General features: G+C 51.5%; 1 protein-coding gene across 9 annotated transcripts in view; it reads left to right on the forward strand.

Moving 5' to 3' along the window:
* Positions 1 to 576: 576 nt before the first annotated feature.
* CCDC180 (coiled-coil domain containing 180) overlaps positions 577 to 16,456 on the forward strand; it is a 56,986-nt gene continuing 41,106 nt past the window's right edge. For 3 of the 9 annotated variants that reach the window (XR_009495593.1, XM_059889478.1, XM_059889479.1), the window contains exons 1-11: positions 577 to 1,106; positions 1,337 to 1,412; positions 1,674 to 1,764; positions 2,968 to 3,158; positions 6,070 to 6,158; positions 8,574 to 8,683; positions 9,703 to 9,831; positions 9,939 to 10,049; positions 10,169 to 10,264; positions 12,195 to 12,358; positions 14,114 to 14,233. Coding sequence is in view for 8 of the 9 variants with exons in the window: in XM_059889478.1 (XP_059745461.1) it covers positions 1,696 to 1,764; positions 2,968 to 3,158; positions 6,070 to 6,158; positions 8,574 to 8,683; positions 9,703 to 9,831; positions 9,939 to 10,049; positions 10,169 to 10,264; positions 12,195 to 12,358; positions 14,114 to 14,233 (1,079 nt within the window). In the remaining variant the exon portion in view is untranslated. The remainder of the gene's footprint in view (positions 1,107 to 1,336; positions 1,413 to 1,673; positions 1,765 to 2,967; positions 3,159 to 6,069; positions 6,159 to 8,573; positions 8,684 to 9,702; positions 9,832 to 9,938; positions 10,050 to 10,168; positions 10,265 to 12,194; positions 12,359 to 14,113; positions 14,234 to 16,456) is intronic. The other 6 variants (XM_059889477.1, XM_015472556.3, XM_059889480.1 and 3 more) reach the window with 5 other exon arrangements.

The following is a 16,456-nucleotide window of genomic DNA, read 5'->3' on the forward strand; positions in this document are numbered from 1 at the left end:
GGTGAGGAGTTTGCTGAAGTAGGAGACTCAGGGTGGGAGCCAGATGCGGGGGCCTCCATGGTCATCTAGGGACTGTGGCTGGGTTTGGTGGGGGCCGCAGTGAGGGCCTTTTGAGAGGAAGAGTGAATAGGTGAGATCTGTATTTAAGGAGAGTTACGTGGCATGGTGAGTTGGGTGAATGGAACTCAGGGTCCTCTGCTGCTGCTAAGTCGCTTCAGTCGTGTCCGACTCTGTGCGACCCCATAGACGGCAGCCCACCAGGCTCCCCCATCCCTGGGATTCTCCAGGCAAGAACACTGGAGTGGGTTGCCATTTCCTTCTCCAATGCATGAAAGTGAAAAGTGAAAGTGAAGTCGCTCAGTCGTGTCCGACTCCTAGTGACCCCATGGACTGCAGCCCACCAAGGCCCCTCCATCCATGGGATTTTCCAGGCAAGAGTACTGGAGTGGGGTGCCATTGCCTTCTCCGAGGGTCTTATAAATTAGCCTTTTCATTATAATTCCATTCAACTCTTGAGGCCTGGATTCTAAGCCCTTATGAGAAAGAGATGGTCTCTTTTAGAGATGCTTTCCAGTTCTTATTTGTAGCCAAGCACCACTCTATGCTACTTTCCAGCAGAGATTGGTTTTAACCAAGACAAAGAAGATAGGGAGGTTTTTCTTGACCACAGCGGCTCAGAGCTGCGTCTCCTGTCTCCTATTAGTTTTCAGAACATTCAGTATGCTGCTCTGGATGCTCTTGCCAGCCCTGAGGTATCCCTCTGCCAGATAAACTGGCCGGAATTTCACTACTCCATGTGGGGGCTCAGGTCCCTAAGGGCAACCAAGTCCCCTCCCTGGAAAGGAAGTGAGGGCGGGGCCAGCGGAGCTCCCGCCCCTCTGTGTTGCCTTGGAGACCAAATGTGTTTTGTTGCAGTTGAGGTTGGACTCGCCCTGGCTGGCTTGAGTGGTACTTTCTGCAGGTGTGGCCGCAGCCGGGCCCCTGAACACAGGGCCTCGCTCCACTTCGTGGGGCTTAGAGGGCCTGTCCTGAGACCGCAGCCGCTCCTTGGTGGGCTTGGGGAGCAGGCGTGAGAGGAGGGGGTTGTGCTTCCCAGCAATCAGTAGGTACGGAACTGGCCAGAATCAGACAGCTCCCTCCTCCTCCTCCTCCTACCCGAGTGTCCATTTGGGGGAGGTGGGTGCGGCGGGGGAGGTCCTCGAACAGCTTTCAGCGCCAGTCAGGAGTTCAAGGCCAGGGTGAGATCTGCGCTGACACCTTTTGGGTACGTTGACTTTTCCCGGAAGAGTTTGAAAGAGTCAAGTACAAAACAGTAACCGTCATACTTTGCCCTCAGAATCAATCTCGAATTTGCACCTGGCGCGTGGCTGGGAGACCAGCCTTCGTGAGTTCCAGTTAGGTTCGTGCCTGAGGTTTGTTTCCTTTTTGCTTCTTCGCACCCCTCCGCCCGCCCCCACCTCCGATTCTTCTTTTAAAGTATAAACTCCGAGGCCTGAGAGGGGCTCTGATGCTTTCTGCTAGAGCTGGGGTGCCTCATTCCCGGTGGGCTCGCCCAGCCTGTCTGCCTGGAGACACTTGTCCTCCAGGGAGGACTTTTCCTTGGAGGCGGGTGGAGAGGCTTTTCAGTATCCGCCTGGTCTGAGACCAACCCGTAGACAACGGCTTCCCTGCAGGGGTGTCCAGCTCGACGCCAAGATGTCTTCCGTGTGGAAGGTGACCCAGATTCCCAGCGGGAAGGTCTACCAGCAGATCTTCGAGGCTGAGGTAGGCCTGTCCTTTTATTTCCCCTTTTCCTGGTCCCCTGCTTCCCTCAGCTTCCCGGAAGCTTCCCTCCCTTATAAGGGCTTTGAAATTGTGTTGATGAAAAATAATTCTTACTGTTTCCTAAAATGTAGGAATACAAAATTAGAATGTCTGTTCCTGAAAATTGCAAAATCTATATTAAAATTTAAATTACTCAGAAATAGCCAAAATTAACCTTTGGGTGTCCTGAATCTTTTTTCTATGCATGAAAGCATCTCTGATTTTTCTGTTTAAAAAGTGGGTGTGATTCTATAGCAGTGCATTAAAACCTCCTTTTTCCCTGTTTGCAATATCTCAGAGAGCTTTCTGTGTCAGTGCAAAGTCATGTACTTCACAATGTTTAGTGGCTGCCTAGTTTTTGATATAGGACTTCCTGTAATTTATTAAAGTAATGCCCTCTTGATAATTATATAAGCAGTTGGCATTGCCTTGTCATGTCTAAAAAACTGCACAGATGACATCTTAAAAGAAAAACATACTCAAACCCTTCTTTTGAAGTTCTGTACTGCTTGTTTAAAGGGGATTTTTATTCCTACTTTGAGTCCTAAGTAATGCTCTTTGTGGAGGGCTTGGAAATTATATTAGTATAAAGAGACTGTAGAAATTACTCACATGATCCTGCTCCCTGGAAGCAACCATTCTTAACCTTTGGCATATTTTCTCCTCATTGTTTCTCCATGGGTTTAAAATTTTGAAATCACAATATATAATTTTCATCATAATTTTCTTTTATGCTCTTAATTACTAGGTTTTGTTGTATATCATATCATAAGCATTTCCTCATGTCATAAAAAATCCTTTGTAAGTCTCATTTTTAATAAATTCCTAACATTGCATTGAATGGAGATACTGGGTTTACTTAACCAATCCCCTATTGTTGGACAGTTCCATTTTTTCAGTTCTTTGTGATTATAAAAAATGATGGAATGCACGTCTTGGTTCTCATTAAAATTTCTTAAAAGATGCCCTCCCAAAAATGTCTGAATGACCAACATGGGGAGTAGAGAGCCCTCCTTCATGGGTATCCCCTGGGGTTGAGGGCCTCCCTCAAAGTGCCTTCTTGCTGGCAGGCTCGCACTTGAGCTTCTAAGGTAGCGCAGGCAGCCTGGGTGCTAGGGAGTCTACAGTTCCAGCTGCCTTCACCGGGTTCTTGCATGGATTCAGGTGCAGCTGGTCCGCTCCCTGGCATCCTCTAGGAAGCGAGCTGTGGAGCGTTCCATGATCCCAAAGGACAGCAGGAAGCCCTTGGTGAAGAAGGTGGATGTCTGTGAAGGCGAGATGATGTCTCCTCGGCAGCGGAAGTGGATGCGCAGCCTACCCAATGACTGGACCACAGAAAACCCTGTTCTTTACAGGTAGGTCCTGCTTTCCAGGCCACAACCCCACACACCAGGGGTGGTCAGGATTTTCAAAAACTCAAGAAGAGCTCCCACAAGACGAGTACCAGATGGGAATGAAATCCCAGGTACCTCCTCTGAGAGATGGAAATAATAATAATGTCTACTTTGCAGGGCTGTTTGCTTTTCCTTCTCTCCCTCCCTCTCCCTTTGACAGGCACCAGGTATGCAGATCCCAAACTCCTGGAATTTGAACTCAACAGTAAATAAATAAGCAGGTCTCCCCGAAGATGGAAAGGTTCTGACATCGAGGTCAGGGTGGTGGGGGACAGGAGTCAGGAAACTTCCACTGAAACCAGAGGATGAGGGCAGGGAAGCACAGGGCGAGGCTCTGAGGCAGTACCAGTTTGATCTTCTCCAGAAGAAATCAGCGGGCCTGGGGAGAGGAGTGGGAGATGAGGCCAGGAGAGGCTTGCTGGCCACAGTCAGTATTTCGAACTTCACTGGAGTGACTAGTGAGCAGTGATTTGCATTTTTTTTTAATGGGTACAGGGTTTCTTTTATTCTTTTTTAATTAATTTATTTTAATTGGAACATAATTACAATATTGTGATAGTTTATTCATATATCAACATGAATCAACCACAGGTTTACATGTGTCCCCTCATTCTTGAACCCCTTTCCCACCTCTCTCCCTACCCTTTCCCTCAGGGTTGTTTTTTTTTAAAGATTTTCAAGCAGTGGTGTGCAGAATGTGGGGGGCTGCAAGCAGAGGCAGAGAGGCCAGGGAGGAGGCCAAGGTAGTCCATGTCAGCTCTGTAGGGCTGTGAGAGGGTCAGCAGGGCACTTTGGGTTTATTTTGGAGGTAGAACCCAGGGCACCAGGTGACAGATTGGATGGGAGAAGAGGGTTCCTGAGAGTCCTAGGTCTCTGGCCTGAGTCCTTGGATGGACAGCCATTCCCTGAGATGGGAGCCAGTGGGGTGGAAGCAGGGAGCTGAACTTGAGATTCCCAAACATGCCATTTCAGCTCCCTGAGCTCACACTCCTCAAGTAGGAAGAAAGGAAAAGGAGGGGTTGCATTTTCCTCGGTGGGGGGCACTTTGGAGAATGTAGCAGGAGCTGAGCTGCCCCTAGGTTCTTTCATCTCTGCACCAACCATAAATGCTTCTCAGGTGTGGGACTTTGGGACAGGGAGTCAGTCCAGCTCTATCTGCCTTTGTGTTCCCTTTAACCTTGTTGGAGCAGGGATTGACCCACTGCTGGGTGAAGGTCTCTCCCCTGCCCTGCCCTTCGAGTCTCTCCAGGCAAAGTTCCCCTACAGCTTCTGAGACTCAGCACCCTGAACTGTTGGGCAGACCCATTAGCCGCCCAGGCACAGACAGGAGGTCAGCACTCTCCAGCCCATGTCCCTGATGCCCAATGCAAGGATCCAGAGGCACAGACAACTGGGACCTGACCATGATCCCCCCATCTCCCAGGGTGACAGTCTTGCAGCCTGATTATAACTCTGGATCCTTTAAAGGACAGGCTCCTCTCCGCTGACCTCTTCTCTATTAGGCCCAGGGTCTTCTGAAGTCTCCCTGTGCTTCCCGAAGGTCCCCTTTTCCCCTAGTTTAGGCTTGAACCACCCATCATCCCCATAACTGGATATGACATCAGTTAGGAGCTCTTTGCACCCACAGGACAGTATTTGGGGAAAGGTACTTCTCATGGAGGGTGCTGACATTGTGCCAGCTTCCTGGTGCCGACTAGGTCCACTCTGCTGTGGATGTGAATCCAGAGCACAAGTCCCTGCCCAGGAAGAGAGATGTGTTTATAACCAACCAGGCCCTGCTACCCTCAAAGTGACTGAGGTCACTAACTCAGCATCAGCACCTCTCTGAGGGCCTTGTCCCCTTCTTGAAAATTCAGCTAGCTAAACCAGTCAACTTGTGCATTCATTCACCCAGGACAGGACATCTGGGTGAGTAGAAGAGGAACTCGGGGTACGGGTAGATCACCACTAGCATAAACCAGGTCCCCAGGTTGACGGATTAAGTGACCGAGAAGCCAGAGCCATAAGCAGCTCCCATAGTCGGGGTACCCTGGCTACAGTGCAGCTGCCTTGGTCCAGAGGCATTTGGTTGACAAAGTTGAGAGATTTGCCTCTGGAGGGTCAGCCTGGGCCCCATCAGCTGCCGCCCTGCAGTCTCCCTTGGTGGTAGGTGTACATGAGGACTGCATCAGACAATGTCTGAAAAGTGGTTCACAGCAGGTGTTGCTGAGAACTGCATTTCTGGGGCACTTATCCTGTGGACAGCACATTCCAGGATTTTCATTCCAAAGCTGAGGTTGTGCTCACCCATCCTGGTCCTCCCTGCTGAGACAGTTTGTTCTGGGGTCCCAGCTTTCTGCTCCCTCACCCAAACTCTGTGGATCATGGACCTGGGCATCACAGGCAGGGATCTGGGAATCCCAGGGCCAGTTTGTCCAGGGACTTCCCTCCTGCATCCCCCACCCTGGACAATGGGGTCACCCCAGGTGCCTCATCTAATGGGTTGCTGAAGAAGCAGATGAGGGCCTGCTGAACGCTGAGCCTCGGTCCAGCATTCCCAGGCTGACCAACCCCTCAGTGGCCCTCAGTTTCCACATGTGGAAGATGGCTCATGCCCACCACCCACACTCGGTGTGCAGCCAGAATGGAGCAAGCTCCCTGAGGCAGGCCCCTCTTCTCATCTGAGGACTGTGGTGTGTCTGCTGGCAGCAGATACCCTGGCAGTGTTTGCTGGGGGCACGTCCTCGGGGCATTCTGGAATTGGGTGTTTTTACACCAATAATAACCCCAGGATATTGCCAATTCCCAGGGTCTCTGTGGACACTGAGAGCTACCCTGAAGCGGGTGGTAAGGGGCCTGTGGGGGTCAGTGTTTTCCTCTGCTTGTGTCTCAGGGAAAAGCAAATAGCCAAAAAGGAAAAAGCTCAAGAGAGTGAGAACGCCATCGACGCCAGAGAAGTCCGGGGCCTCACGGACACCATTGGTGAGCCTGTGTTCAGCTGTGAGGGCAGAGAGTGCTCCGTGGGGAGCTCCTGGGAGCTCTAATGTAGAAGCACCTGCAGGTCCCACTGTTCCTCTGCTCAGCCTCATAGGAGGCCATCCCTCTGGACCCTCTCCTCTGGATCTTTCCCCGCACCTCCTCCCCTCAGCCTGTCCCCTGAACTTCCTCCCCTCAGCCTTGTTTCTGAACCTCTTCGCCTCAGCCTTGTCCCCTGAACCTCTTCCCCTCAGCCTTGTCCTCTGGGTCTTTCCCCTGAACCTCCTCCCCTCAGCCTTGTCCCCTGAACCTCTTCCCCTCAGCCTTGTCCTCTGGGTCTTTCCCCTGAACCTCCTCTCCTCAGCATTGTCCCCTGAACCTCCTCCCCTCAGCCTTGTCCCCTGAACCTCTTCCCCTCAGCCTTGTCCTCTGGGTCTTTCCCCTGAACCTCCTCTCCTCAGCATTGTCCCCTGAACCTCCTCCCCTCAGCCTTGTCCCCTGAACCTCCTCTCCTCAGCCTTGTCCTCTGGGTCTTTCCCCTGAACCTCCTCCCCTCAGCCTTGTCCTCTGGGTCTTTCCCCTGAACCTCCTCTCCTCAGCATTGTCCCCTGAACCTCCTCCCCTCAGCCTTGTCCCCTGAACCTCTTCCCCTCAGCCTTGTCCTCTGGGTCTTTCCCCTGAGCCTCCTCTCCTCAGCCTTGTCCCCTGAACCTCTTCCCCTCAGCCTTGTCCTCTGGGTCTTTCCCCTGAACCTCCTCTCCTCAGCATTGTCCCCTGAACCTCCTCCCCTCAGCCTTGTCCCCTGAACCTCTTCCCCTCAGCCTTGTCCTCTGGGTCTTTCCCCTGAGCCTCCTCTCCTCAGCCTTGTCCCCTGAACCTCTTCCCCTCAGCCTTGTCCTCTGGGTCTTTCCCCTGAACCTCCTCTCCTCAGCATTGTCCCCTGAACCTCCTCCCCTCAGCCTTGTCCCCTGAACCTCTTCCTCTCAGCCTTGTCCTCTGGGTCTTTCCCCTGAGCCTCCTCTCCTCAGCCTTGTCCCCTGAACCTCTTCCCCTCAGCCTTGTCCTCTGGGTCTTTCCCCTGAACCTCCTCTCCTCAGCCTGTCCCCTGAACCTCTTCCCCTCAGCCTTGTCCTCTGGGTCTTTCCCCTAAACCTCCTCTCCTCAGCCTTGTCCCCTGAACCTCTTCCCCTCAGCCTTGTCCTCTGGGTCTTTCCCCTGAACCTCCTCCCCTCAGCCTTGTCCCCTGAACCTCTTCCCCTCAGCCTTGTCCTCTGGGTCTTTCCCCTGAACCTCCTCTCCTCAGCCTTGTCCCCTGAACCTCTTCCCCTCAGCCTTGTCCTCTGGGTCTTTCCCCTGAACCTCCTCTCCTCAGCCTTGTCCCCTGAACCCTTGTCCCTTGAACCCTTGTCACCCTTTCCCCTGGACCTTCTCCTCAGTGCAGGGAGCTGGGGGAGGAAGGGGGCCGCCTGCACAGGGAGCACTGACTGATGAGACCAGTTGGTAAAGGGTGTACTGTAGCTCAATTTTCTGTGATTTCAGGGAAGGATCTTTCAGTTGACATTGCCTTCCTTCACACCTTCACACACACATTGTACTTCCCTGGTGGCTCAGATGGTAAAGCGTCTGCCTGCAATGCAGGGGACCCAGGTTTGATCCCTGGGTCAGGAAGATCCCCTGGAGAAGGAAATGGCAATCCACTCCAGTACTCTTACCTGGAATATTCCATGGACAGAGGAGCCTAGTGGGCTACAGTGCATGCGGTTACAAAGAGTCAGAAATGACTGAGTGACTTCACTTTCTTTCTTTCTTTTCCTTCATACCACATTACCCTAGTTTGACTTTATCCCGATATGGAAGCTCTTTTTCCTTGTGATTAAAAAAGTAGTACTTGCTCAATATAGAAAAACAAAGGAAAGAGATAAAGCAGAAAGTGAAAAGTCCACCTTCACAGTAGCACGCATTCTCTTCCCAAGAGTGTCCACTGCCCAAGAGACCACATAGTGTCCAGGGTCCCACAGGTATTCAGGGGACAGCAGGGCACAGGGAAATAGAACCTGCCTCTCGGCTTCATCCCGAGGAGTAATTGACTTAGAATAAGACCTAGCGAGTGGTAAGTGCTGTTAAGTGTCAGTAATTCTTATCTGTGTATGTATTTTCTTCTATAAAACTTTTAATTAAAACCTAGATGGCCCTATTCTATACATACCATTTGGAACATTTTTCCAGCATTCAGTTGTATGTGCAAGACTTAATTCCCTATAGCACTTAAGGATCACCTTCTTTCTCCTTAAGACTCTGATACTGCTGGCCTGCTTTGGGGATGGGCATCTCCTGAACCCAGGCACTTGCCGTCTTCCCCTGGGTGCTCTGACCTCACCTTGACGCTCTGAGGGCAACCTCATCACCTCTGTTGTTCTCTAGTTCCTGAGAGGATCAGCAGCACCACCTTTCAAAAGCAAGGAGATTCCAAGAGGAGGGGCTACGAGAGTGCCCTGGCGAGCTTTAAGGAGGAGATCGCTCAGATTGGGATGGTGAGAATTTTCCCTCTCACTCCCCTTCTGTTCCTGGGCGCCTCCAACGGGAGGGTGGGCTCTGTACAGCACCCACTGCCCCTCCCCCCAGGTCCTCAGTGGCTCACCACAGTGTAGACGGAATGGTGTAGACAGAATTGCAGGAGTCATGTTTGGATGGCTCATGGCAAGTGCTGATGGTGAGCACAGCCCTATATGTCAGGTACTGTTACAACCCCCATTTTACAGGTAAGGCCCAGAAAGTCCTGCCTGATTTGGCACATAAGGGCCAAGTGGGAATTGGACTCTGGGTCTGATGCTTAAGCCAAGTCTTGGATCACCCTGCTCAGTCCTGCTAACAATGGGCCAAACGTCCTGCCCTTAGGCAGTGCCCTTACTTGGCTCCCCATTCCTTTCCAGAGACCTTGTCTGTAACCAGACTGATCCCTGGAATATTCCCTAAAGAGACCTTTTTTGCCCTTTTGGGTCCATATCTCTAGGCCCTAAATCACACTCTCCACTTTCTGTGTGAATTCCCTGGATCCTGGGAGATGGCTGTAGACCCAAAGCACCAAGAAGGCATTCTTCCAGCCTGCTCATCACTTTTCTAATAAATCCCAACTGGACGTGAGCTCTGCTCTCACCATGAGCTCTGTGCCTGTGGTCACACAACCTAACTGAGCCTCAGTTCCCTCATCTGAAGTACTCTTGGAATTATTTCTTTGGCCACTTCTTTAATGAATACTTGTTGAGCACCAACCACAGGCCAGGCATAAGGTCAGCACCTACTTCACAGGCTGTGATGAGGACCAAGTGAGTCTGAGGACAAGGGCTCACACGTGATATGTGTCCCAAATGGTGCTGCCCTTGTGCTATGGCTGGGAACAATGAGTAAACCTTAACTCTTTAGGTCTAGTTACGAGTTACTATTTTTGAGAGGGGACCACAGCTGGCGCTTCCCTACTATAGGGTTGGGGAGGAGTCCTTCCTGTCCCAGAGGTGTTGATACCATAGCCCTCGCCCTCCCTGGCCTCTTTTAGGAAATGGAACCTCTCATCTTGGAACCAGGAGCACTTCTTTTAAAAAAGCTGGCTGAGTCTGATGAGGATGTGAACAATCTCTTCAAAAAGGTGGAAAACGACAGCAACCTCGAAGACTACACCATCCAAGTAGGCGTCTCCCTCATGGTGGGGCCTGCCCCGCTTGTGTCCGCTCCTGCTCCTCCTTCCCTGTGTCCCACCCATTCTGAGAGTCCAACCCAAACTTCTCTGCACAGACCCTGTTGGAGCTGAGGGATCAGGTGGCCGAGAAGTTCCTGCTGCAGAAGCAGGAGATCAAGGAGCTGGATGAGACACTGCACTCACTTGAGTTCTCCCGGGTAGATAAAGTGAGCTTGCCTCCAGATGGGCTCTGGGTGACTGTCGCTTGTGCAATTTATGGGGCATCACCTGTTTTCAGTCCTCTAGGAGAAGAGAGTCACTCACTGTGCTGCCTTGTCATTTCTAGCTAAAAAGCGTGTTGAAGAAATATGTGGAAATCATAGAGAAAACTTCCTACCTCATGCAGCCCGACGTGTATAGGCTGATCAATAAAGAAGCCATGGTGAGTGGTTTTCACGTGAACGGGATCAGCCTGCAAGAGCAGGACCACAGGATGCCCTAGAGCCTGGGTCTCAGCAATGATGGGCTTCTCATATGTAACATTTCCAAGTAACTCAGGTTGGCCACTTGAGTTCAGAACCAGAGTCTTTGTTAAGTACTTCCAATGGAAATCCCTGCAGTACATTTTGTACTTCCCTGCCATGTTCATCCCAGTGAACCTAATGCAGTGTCAGCAGTTTGACTGACGCTGATTCTGCGAGCACCTTCGGGGCTGTGTCTCAGCTGCCATGTGCAGTGCAGTGTGTGACAGAAGCATGGTCTCACAGCTGTTGTGGACTCAGGGTGGTGTGTGCACTCATGAGTGACCTCAGGACGCTCTGTATGTCCAGTCTTTCCAGTGGTTCTTCTCTGTCCTCCTGCTGTCTGTCAGTGCCTGTTGCTGAACCATGCTTGCCCCTCTGGCTCTGTTCCCACTGCTTCACTGTCCACACCCCAGCCTCCCCCAAATGCTTCCTTTGGGATTAAAAAAAAAAAACAAACAAGAAAATCAATGTTATTTATGACAGGACACTTCTTCTGGCTACTCAGAGGCACATTTTCTTATGTGGGTTTCTGGGTCTGGTGCAGAAAGCTGGGCTTGTCAGGTAACGGCCCTCCTGGCAGCACGCAGAGTAGAAGCAGCACAGTGTTCAGAAACACAGATGGGTGCCAGCCCAGGGGTGTGCCTTGGGGTCCTGGACAAAGCATGGACAGGGAGTAAGCACAGGCCCCCTCCTCCACAGTCCAGACATGAATGCTCCCAAAATTGCTGCACCTGGAACTCCATGTCCGTAAAATGAGGACAGTGATACTCAGGCGTCTGAGTATCACAAGATAGTGCTTGTTGGGAGGGCTACATGAGAGGGCTCAGCAGTGGCTTTCATTTGAGACATGCAAGAGTTCCTCACTTTGAATTAACCACTTGCTCGACTAGGTGTGTCAGAGTTAGCAGTCTCCCAGTTACATTTCAGCGTTTGACTTCACTAGGCTTATCGTCCACGGAACAACCGGTGCTTTCTCCTTGCTCTGTGTGCATCTATGTCTTTTAACTCCAGCAGTACCCTGTGCTGTGAAGAGCATCATCTTCACATTATGGCTACAGATATGGAGGTTCAGGAAATACTTGCCAACGCCCCCCAGCTAGGAACAGCTGGCATCAAACCTCAGCTCCCAGTGGAATTTCAGTGCTGGAATTTCTGCCCGCTGTGTATAGCAGTTCTCAGCCCTGCTCCAGGGCAGTGCACAGAGGGCTCTGGGACATGTATGGAACATTTTTGGCTGTTCCAGTCCTTGGGGACATGGGAGAGGCTAGTCTCATTGGAGGGACTGTGGAGGCTGGATGGCAGATGAGTACCACCCAGTGAAGAATCATCTTCACTGCCATGCCCTCGTGAGGACTGCTGGGAGGACTGCTAAAGAGTGTTCTAGCTCTGACCTTATTTGGTCATTGGGTACTGGTTCTCGTCACAACCATGTGTGACTGGTCCCTGGTAACATGAGCATTCTGTTGTTGGAGCAAATTTATAAAAAGAACAGCTAGACACTGAGAGCCCACTGAAGTGCTTAACTCTAATGAATTTAGAATCACCTTTTTAAACAGTCTGAGATGGCCTTGGAGCTGGGTTGAAACTCACCTGACCAGGATTCACCGTTAAGCCTTCAGGATAGACCCTTGTCACTGTCTGTAGCTGCTGAGCCCCGGGCAGCTTCCTTGAGTGCCCAGTGACCTCCCCTCCCCAGTACTCCTCAGATGCTCCCACCACCCTGCTCGGCACTCAGCCCACAGCTCACCCGGCCCCTCTCCAGCTGCCCACCACCCCTCTCCTACTGAGCCTTGTTCTGACCTTGGAGAGCCCCCGCTCCATCTAGAACCTGCCCACCTGTGACCGCAGATCATAAACCACGCCCTGCTGGGCAACCGGAGGGCTCTCGCCAAGCTGTTCGTCAACCTGATGGAAGCCAGGCTGCAGCAGGAGCTTGATAGCCACCGCCGCTGGCAGGGCCTGATGGATGCCTGGAAGGCTCTCAAGAAGGAGTATCTGGTGCAGGATTTCAGGTCAGTGGCTGCCCACACCGCAGAGGCTCTCCCCCCCCACCCCACCCTGTGCCCCCACCAGCGTGGGTCAGTGAGCAGAGTGCGGTCTCCCTTCCTTTGTCATTACTTTAAAATGCGGTTGCTTTTTCTGATGGGAAAAGTAATAGGTGCTTTTTTTTTCCCTTAGAGTCAAAATAGATACAAGTATAAGGAAAAATTTAAAGTCACCATTAATTTCTCATCACAGTGAGAAGCACAGCTGATATTTTGGTATTTTCTTCCAGGCTTTTTTAGACCCATACTGCGTGTGTAGATTTGTATCTTATTTTCTTCATACACATTTTCTCATACGCATCTTCTTGAAAATGAAAGTGCTATTCACTCAATCGTGTCTGACTCTTTGTGACTCCTTGGAGTATATAGCCCACTGGGCTCCTCTGTCCATGGGATTCTCTAGGCAGGAATACTGGAGTGAGTTGTCATTGCCTTCTCTGGGGTCTTCCCGACCTGGGGATCAAACCTGGGTCTCCGGCATTACAGGTAGATTCTTTACCATCTGAGCCACAAGGGAAGCCCAAAAAGGAAAGTGAAATTTGCTCAGTCGTGTCCAACTCTTTGTGACCCCATTGACTATACAGTCCATGGAATTCTTCAGGCCAGAATACTGGAGTGGGTAGCCTTACCCTTCTCCAGGGGATCTTCCCAATCCAGAGATCAAACCCAGGTTTCCCGCACAGCAGGTGGATTCTTTACTAGCTGAAGCCCACTGTACAAGTGGTTTGAAAATGTTAGCCTGATTACCTGCCCACTGTCCACTCTTTACTGTTACTGGGCCAAGGAGAATGGCCATCCCTCAGGCTTGGGCCACTTCCCACCCTGTGGGAGCAAGTTTCACTCCTGGGAGGGAGGGTGAAGAGAGGGCCCATCTCCAAGCTTCCCCCATCAGGTGGCACTCTTGTTAATACTGACACAAAGGCCATGGAGGTTTTGGCCAGCAAAGAAGGCTTTCTTTTGCTAAGAAAGGGACACTTGGAACCAAGATGTCTAAAGTCACCAGAGAGTATCTGTCTGTGCTGTAGGTGTGGTGGCAGGAGGCCCGCTGTCCACCCACATTTCTAAATGGAGACCACCGGAGTCTGACTCTAGGACGGATGGAGAAGTGTATCGAGGTCTGACTGCCTCTGTATTTTCTTTGTGACCTTGGTCAAGGGCTTAAACATTCGCAGGCTTTGTCTGCAGATACTATGATGGACTGGTGACGGTTTCGGTGATGATCAACAAGATGCTCTATGGAAAGTACCTGGTCCAGGCCTGGGCTTGGATCTGGGAGGTTCAGACATCAGTAACCATCATGGACAGTGATGGGAAGAGGTGACATTTACTGGGCATTTCCCAGGAGTGAGGCATGGTGCTAATGGTTTTGCTCGCATTATCTGGTAGGGTCCTCACAAGTACCACTTGAGGAAGGTATTGTCATTACCTTGACAGAAGAGGAAACCAAGTTTCAGGGAAGGGGCGACTTGTCCAAGGTCACAGAGCTGGAGGCAGCAGTCAGGATCCACACCTGAGCTGTGCCTGCCGACCCCTCTGTTCTTCCCTCCCTCACCCTCCCTCCCTCTCTTCCCTCCTTTCCTGTATCCCTGGGGCCTGGATGTGGGGAAGGGGTTGGGAGTGGTGTCAGGGTGCTGAATGTTCTTACCGTGAGTCTCATGCCTTCTCTCCCACCCACCCTGCCCCTCCTCTTCTGTCCATGGTCCAATGTGTCTGGACACCCAGTGAGTTCATGGCCAGTGAGAGAATCCAGACTCCTCCGGCTGTGAAGAAAGAGCTTGAGACCATGATGAAGAACCAGAGCAGCCTGCAGCAAAAGCGACTGGACCATCTGTGCACCATCTGGTACAGCAGGAGGGGAGGGCCCTCTGGGGAGGGCACCTTTGGGGGTCCATGGGGGAGGCAGGCAGAGTCCTTACTGCTGACTTTTCTCTTGAGGTGTTATCCTCCAGACCAGGCCATCTCCCAGTTCTCTGGCCCTGGGCTGGTCACCTGGTTCTACGTTCTGGGGTGTCCCAGCCCCAGTGGCAACAGGGAATGTGACACATTTGCTGCAGAAAGAAGTTTAGTGTGACTCTGCCAAAGAGCTTGGAAGGAGGCAGTGGCGATGGGTGAGGTCAGAGGAGAGTGGGGGAGTCGGGGGGGAGCCAGGTCAGGGGGTGGACTTTTTCCTGAGGGCAGTGAGGAATGGAGTGGGTCCATCAGCTCTGCAGTTTGGAGCGTGGATGGAGGGATATGAAGCTGAAGGCCCAGAGGTTGATAAGGAGGCTGCTGTCATCAGACAAGGGACCTGTGAGAGGCTGTGGACAGATGCTTTGCTTAGACCTTGTTCACCAGCTCTGATCCCATGATAAGCTGCTTGATGGGGGCATGCTGAATGTTCTAGATCCTGGAATCCCACAGCCCTGGGAGTCTGTAGTGTCTACCCTCAGCAGCAGGATGGAGCCTGCATGGTCCTGCGAGGCAGAGACATTTCATGTGCTGGAAGCCATGCACCTCACTGGTCCCTTTCATTCTGGTCACTCTGAGATACAGGTTTTTCCTATCACCTCACCACAGGGCCCAAGTTCTCCTAGGATGTTAATGACTGTTAGGACTCTACACAACTCGAGCCAGAGAGACTCTACCAGGATGGGCATCTCCTGCCCCAGGTGCAGCCACATCTTTATGCAAGCATGAAATTGACAAGGTGGATAAAAATCTCAACACAAGGAAAAGTGCTTTTGTTGTTTTCTATGACTCCACTTGGGCTTCCCCAGGTGACGCTAGTGGTAAAGAACCCTCTTGCCAATGCAGGAGCCATAAGAAACGCAGGTTTGATTCATTGGTCAGGAAGATCCCCTGGAAGAAGGTGTGGTAACACACTCCAGTATTCTTGCCTGGAGAATCCCATGGACAGAGGAGGCTGGCAGGCTATAGTCCACGGGGTCACAAAGAGTTGGACACAACTGAAGCAAATTAGCACACACACACATGACTTCACTTATTTCTGACATTGAGTCCCTGTTCATAAAGGTGGGAAAAACTTAGTCTTTCTTGGGGATCTTGCCCATCAACAGAAAGCCAAGGAAGCCCACCCAGAGCCAAGCCTGGGGAGTCTGGTCATCAGTGTTTGGTCCACACACGTTGTTGTTGAGTCACTCAGTTGTGTCTAACTCTTTGTGACCCCATGGACTGCAGCACATCAGGCTTCCCTGTCTTTCATTATCTCCTGGAGTTTGCTCAAACTCATGTCCATTGAATCAGTGATGCCATTCAACCATCTCATCCTCTGTCGTCCCCTTCTCCTCCTGCCCTCAATCTTTCCCAGCATCAGGGTCTTTTCCAATGAACTGGCTCTTCACATCAGGTGGCCAAAGTGTTGGAGCTTCAACTTCAGCATCAGTCTTTCCAATGAATATTCAGGGTTGATTTCCTTTAGGATTGACTGGTTTGATCTCCTTGCAGTTCAAGACTCTCAAGAGTCTTCTTCAATGCCACAGTTCAAAAGCATCACACATGCTACTGGGCAACTGCTACTGCCTCCACACAGCTGGATGCAGGAATCTTGAGGAGACTGCTCTGAGCCCCTGAGTTCTCCCATCCAGGCAGCCATTTCTTTCCAGAGACCTGGGTCTTGTAGTTGCTCCAGCAGTGCCACCAGGAAGCAGGACCCACCTGCTGGCACTGCCAGGCACCCACCACCCTGCTCTGTCCACCCCTTCCCAAGCCCCTTTCTATTGGGTGAAGAGAGAGTCCTGGTCCATAGCATCCTCTTCCTCCCCAGGGCTCTCTGCCCAGTCCCTCAAATGCCTGCTCCTCACCAATGCTCTCGACTCCCCTAAGCACTTAGACTTTTGTAAACCAAATGCAGAAAGAGTTCTAGGCTGATGTCTTTTCTGCCCCAGCACATCCTTCATACAGGCTGTGAATGTGGATCTGGCTGCTGCCCAAGTAGAGTGGAAAGTTGGGGCCAAGCACATGCAGAAAAATGCGTCCTTTGATGCTTCTGGCCACAGCTGGGACATACTGTATAGTGGCAGTGTCTTCAGGCAGCGTGTGGAACTGGATGTGTGATAGGACCTGGCT

The sequence above is a fragment of the Bos taurus genome, chromosome 8 (genome assembly GCF_002263795.3).
Source record: "Bos taurus isolate L1 Dominette 01449 registration number 42190680 breed Hereford chromosome 8, ARS-UCD2.0, whole genome shotgun sequence".
Taxonomy (NCBI): Eukaryota; Metazoa; Chordata; class Mammalia; order Artiodactyla; family Bovidae; genus Bos; species Bos taurus.